The sequence below is a fragment of the Phalaenopsis equestris genome, unplaced genomic scaffold (genome assembly GCF_001263595.1).
Source record: "Phalaenopsis equestris unplaced genomic scaffold, ASM126359v1 Scaffold000002, whole genome shotgun sequence".
Classification (NCBI taxonomy): Eukaryota; Viridiplantae; Streptophyta; class Magnoliopsida; order Asparagales; family Orchidaceae; genus Phalaenopsis; species Phalaenopsis equestris.
Window position 1 is genome coordinate 61,964,293 of NW_018164444.1, and position 5,511 is coordinate 61,969,803.

At 37.9% G+C, this 5,511-nt stretch overlaps 1 protein-coding gene across 1 annotated transcript; it reads left to right on the top strand.

Moving 5' to 3' along the window:
* The first annotated feature begins 342 nt into the window (after positions 1-342).
* On the top strand, positions 343-5,133 carry LOC110017978 (delta(3,5)-Delta(2,4)-dienoyl-CoA isomerase, peroxisomal). The gene is made up of 2 exons (XM_020715174.1): positions 343-1,052; positions 4,790-5,133. Exons 1-2 carry the CDS (start codon positions 374-376, stop codon positions 4,978-4,980), a joined length of 870 nt encoding a protein of 289 aa, XP_020570833.1. The 5' UTR covers positions 343-373; the 3' UTR covers positions 4,981-5,133.
* Positions 5,134-5,511: the final 378 nt, after the last annotated feature.

The following is a 5,511-nucleotide window of genomic DNA, read 5'->3' on the forward strand; positions in this document are numbered from 1 at the left end:
AAATTAAATGCGGGTAATAATACTTCAGATGTTATTAATGTTATTATAATTATATTATTGTAAGGCTCCTGGTAAGGGAAAAATATATTTCATCGAAATATTACACGTATCGGACGGTATATTGTCATACACTTAAATGTTTATTGAAAAATTATTGAGATTATATATTATTTAAATTAATACTTAAAATTATTGAGAGTCATCCGTACGCAAATATTTTCACATGCGGTGTCCGATCCTGACCGTAAATCAGGTGATCTACTGTATTTCGGTGGGCCCCACCTAAATTTTTTTTTTTTTTTAAAAAAAAACTGAAATAATTTCTCTTATGAGAGGTTTTTAGTTCTGCAGATCGAGTGGAGCATCGCAGCGAATGGCGGCATCAGACTCAGAGATAAGGGCGGCGGAGGAGGAGCTCCGGCGAGGATTCCAGACGCTGGAGGTTGTACAGAAGGAGCCGAAGATTCCAGTCTACCACATCTATCTCAACCGTGCTCCCCAAAGGAACGCCCTCACAGTATCCTTCTTCTCCGAACTCCCCCAAGCCCTCTCTCTCCTCGCCATCCTCCCCTCCGCTCGCGTTGTCGTTCTCGCTGCCCGTGGATCCCATTTCTGCTCCGGAATCGATCTCGAATCACTCCGATCTTTGTCTTCCTCCACCTCAGCCGATCCCGCCACCGCCGCCGATGTGCTCCGCCGCCGTATCCTTTCTCTCCAAGCAGCTATCTCTGCCATCGAGCGCTTCCGCAAGCCCGTCGTAGCTGCCATCCAAGGAGCTTGCATCGGAGGCGGCGTAGATCTCGCTGCCGCCTGCGACATACGATGCTGTTCTGACGACGCTTTTTTTATTGTCAAGGAGGTCGACCTCGCCCTTGCAGCTGATCTGGGGTCTCTGCAGCGCCTGCCGCACATAGTTGGTTATGGCAACGCCGTTGACCTTGCGCTCACCTGCCGGAGGGTTTCAGCTTCGGAGGCCAAGGCGATGGGCCTCGTCACTAGGGTTTTTCCCTCCATATCGGCGCTTGATCAGGGTGTCGACCAGCTTGCCGAAGGTAATCTTGTCGTTCTTTAGCTTATCTATGTGCTCTTTCTGGAAGAGTTCGTCATGTGAAACATCTAATTATGTTAATTTGTTGGATAAAGTTCCGCATTGTCTGGATTTGTTAGAGTGTATCTTTGGGTAACAAAACTACCTTAGTTTGCAGATCAATTGCACAAATTGCAATTGGCTGCATTCAATTCTGCTCAATTTTGTTAGCAAGATTTAGGTGGGATTTAACAAATGATCAGGTTAAATCCCACCAAGCGATTTTTTTTCTTTGCATCCTTAAATCCAATGATGTCATAAATTCCTATACATCGAAAATCTAACTGCACGAATCCGGAGGAGGTTCAATGGATCACTCAAAGGAGATGTCAAAGGATTGCATCATCGCAGTTGAAAGACTGAACCATCAACATCACTTCATTCGGTTGGAATATGAGCCGATTGAAGGAAAATGTATCAGGGCCGATGAGAACTGCACGCTTAAATTGGGACGGTCATACAAAATCAACGTCCCCAATCGATTCTGGGCCTCTTGCAAAGAAGATTAATGGTCGCCCTGAGTTACTCCCTTTCAACCTTCCAAAAAAATCTCTCTTTCGAAGAAAAGTTTCCTATTAGATTACCGTGACACACCTTTGCCTAATGAAATAATCCTTCCCAAGATTGAGAATGTCTCCGCAAAGGGTTTCGTTAGGGAAGTGGACTTAAGGTTTGCTGATCGAAGGATTTTAGCCGACCGAGCGATGATCAGGCGACCCAATTGAATAGTTATGAACACGAAATAGTGTCGGTAACAGTTACCAATGTAAAATGATGCAAACAACAGTTACAAAGGGAAAAAACTACCAACATTGGTTACAAATATGGAAATGCACAATGTTTCATTAATTACTTATAATATTCTTATTTAATTAGGGACAAACTTATAATTTCAGGAAAGACTATTGAAGCTGTTCCAAGATAATTCGTGTTACCGTGTGTTCTATTCTCGTTTCAATTTCTTTCTTCATTCCTCTCATCCGTCCAACGTTCTATCCCTTGGGCGTGACCCAAAGGACATTTCGAGATTCAACAATCCCATTTTCTAATCAAACAAGTTTAATCGAGCTTATTAATGAATTTCTTGATGAACTTACAAAAATAAATGAATAACTAAAATAAACATATAAATGCGTAAAATAAATGAACAGCTAAACAAAGATGTTTTTATCTTGTTTTATATACTACAAATTAAAATTTAATTTAATTTATTTAGTATAAATGAATTTCAAATTAAGGTTTAAATGAGCTTATTCACAAGCTCAATTTAAGCTTTAAGTCTTTAACCGATTTTATTCGTCAGCATAAAATTGATCTTATTTATGAACTTGAAATGAAATTGTTTATCGAGCTTCTTAACGAGTTTGTTTACAAACTTTAAATGATATTGTTTGTGGACATAAACGAATTAAACAAGGAAGTGTTCAAGCTTGTTCATTTAACAATCGAGTATTTATAGACGTATTAAAATTTGTTCAATTAGTTAATCAAATGAACATGAACGAGCTCTTATCTACTAGAGTTACGAGTAGCTTGTAAAGCGCTCGATTCATTTGCAGCCTTAAGTTCAAAGGCAAAACTAAAGCAAAGGAGGCGAGGGCAAGAGCTCTACGGTTGCTATTGGGTGCGGAGAAGAGAGAGGGCTGCAACTAGGGCTTTGGAAGGAGGAGAGGCTTGCTTGAGAGGTTTAGATAGTCGTAGGAGGAGGCGAGCGAGACAAGGGTGATGCCCTAACCATTCAGCTTCATATATAGGAAGCGAAGGTGGTTTGGTAGCAAGTGCGAGAGAGGTTGAGCAAATTGGGAAGGTGGTGGGGAAGAAAAGGAAGAGTCGTGAAACTTACGTGCTTTAGAGGCGGTAACGGAAATGAAAAGGGAATGGACTATCACGGGAGATTGATCGGGAAGGCCACGAGAAAGGATTGCATGATTCACACAATGAAAAGGACAAGTTATCATGGGAGAAGCTCGTGTGATCTGCATGATGGAGAGACAAGGTGTGTAGGATCAATTAAAGAATTGAAAATTTTGAGCACGGATTGATGGGTGAAGGTTGTGCTTTGGTTTTGGCAAGGAAGGTTTGGCTCTTACAAAGATCACCAAAGGCCAGGAGAGCTCATTGAGGATGATCTTATCATTTCAATTGACGTCGAATGAAGCAGATGGAGGTAGAGGGGTGCTCAAGGGTCGACTAATGGGCCTTCGAAGACGATGGTGGTAATGAGAATCTCGACATATTGTGTCTAAAGGGGCTGCTTGGCTGCAAGTAGAATTTAATGTTAATAGGATTTAGTATATTAGTCAAATTAGAAATCCATTGAACCCGAAGATTTAGAAAAGCTGGGATTTAGCCGAATCGAAAGCAAAATCTGATTTGGCAAGTACATAAATCTGTAAATCCACCAAACTCACGCATCTTACTATTTGGCTGGATTCAGTAAATCTGGTGATAAATTCTAAAAATCTATACCAGACAGCACCGAAAGCTTAAATAGGGGGCATTTTCTTTCAGCTTTCTTTCTGTAAAGTATGACAATATTGTTTAGCTATAAACTTATCTCTATTCTTAAGAGATTTTTCTGTCAAGAAGCAATTTTGTACGGCTAAATCAACTAAAGTGTGTTTATTGTAACAAAGTTGCTGTGCAACTTTTTTTAAAGTGAAACTATGATACCACAGCTTTATAATATCTTGCTTTACCCACGATATGTTTACAACCACATCCATAGACAATTCATTCTTCCCCAAATAGTCCCTTAAATGTTGTTTTGCCAAATTAATTTTTATGATTTAATACCCTCAAGATGCACCAAATTCAAATTTACAATATTTATTTATAACTGCTCGAATTAACTCGTGCTTGTAGCCGGCCGCCGAACTAGAATTTAATAGAGTGACAAAATTAAAAATTAAATGGTGGCGAGTATTTAAGGTTAAAGTTTTCTTCTCCTATTTTTTTTTAAAAACTATTATAAATATTATAATTAAATTAAAATATAATTAATATTAAATTTATTATTAAGTATTTAAGTTCAGGAGATAGAGTTTTTCATGTATTACATGATATTAAAGAGTTTAGTAAAAATGTAGCGTTGGTGAACCCCTCCCTCAACCAACTTTTGGTTCCACAACTGCTTGTAGCCAAATAGCCTTTCTGTATTTTCATCTATGCTTTCTCCTCAAGCATTAAGAACATACATAGCACAATTCCTGTATATTTACATATCTTACTCCTAAACTTTCATATTCTTTCATATTTACACACATAACACTAACACTCAAATCCTTACTATCACATCAAAAATAGCACTATTATCACTTTTTTAAAGTGAAATATACTTTCGCATGCATGTTCTTATAGCACCAAAATGCTATGCAAGTAAATATGTAACTTTAGATTTGAGATATGGTAGGTGCATAGGAATCATGTGATGGGTGTGTAAATTTCCATTTTAGTTGAGGGATAATTACACACAGACTGCCTGAAACATTGATATTTATAAATTAACCACTCAGATGTTTTTCTTGAACTACTGAACTGATGTAGTTACTCTGATCCTAATCTATATTTGTCGATTGAGATTAGAACTGAAATTAGATTGGTTAACAACAAGAAAATATTATATGATTGTAGTAAGTTGGATATTTGACAATAAAGATTTATATCATCACCTGCAAATGCATTTTGAAATTGGGCTTACAGGACTGGCGGCGAAGTCGGCGGTGGCAGTGATGGGGACGAAGGCGGTGCTTCTGAAGAGCCGAGATCAAAAGGTGGAGGAGGGACTCGAGTACATCGCAACCTGGAACTCAGCCATGCTCATGTCTCCTGACCTGGAGGAGGCTGTTGCTGCTCAGCTACAGAAGCGCAAGCCTAACTTCTCCAAACTGTGATTTTTAGTCTTCTTTCATTTGTAATTTGGAAGATTTACATGCACACCACACAATCCTTCTGTGTTTACTTATGTAGCACCTCAACTTTCATATGTAATCATACCACCATGGTATTAAAACAAACTTTAAGACAAATATAAAAGTGTTATGTATATTTTTTGAGACAAATAAAATCAATAATTTCAAAAAAATATTTTTGAGATTAGTATAGAAACAAAACTTGAAACATTGTTGTTTGCAAAACTAGCACCAAGATAGTTTTGCTGGAACTACAAAGCCAATAAGTTTATTATTTACAAAAATAACACTCCAAGCATTACTATTTACAAGTTTAGCACCCTAATCCATCCATTTTTCAAATTCTCACTCAAATAACAAAATTCACAGCAAAAGCTCAAACCATATTTTTCATTTGTCAATTTCTGTGCTAGCTTTGTAAATTGCAATATTTCAAGTGGTCTGTGGTGCAAAACTATTTTATAAAGAGTTCATTGAAGTATGTGAATCAATGAAGAAAGACAGACAAAAAAA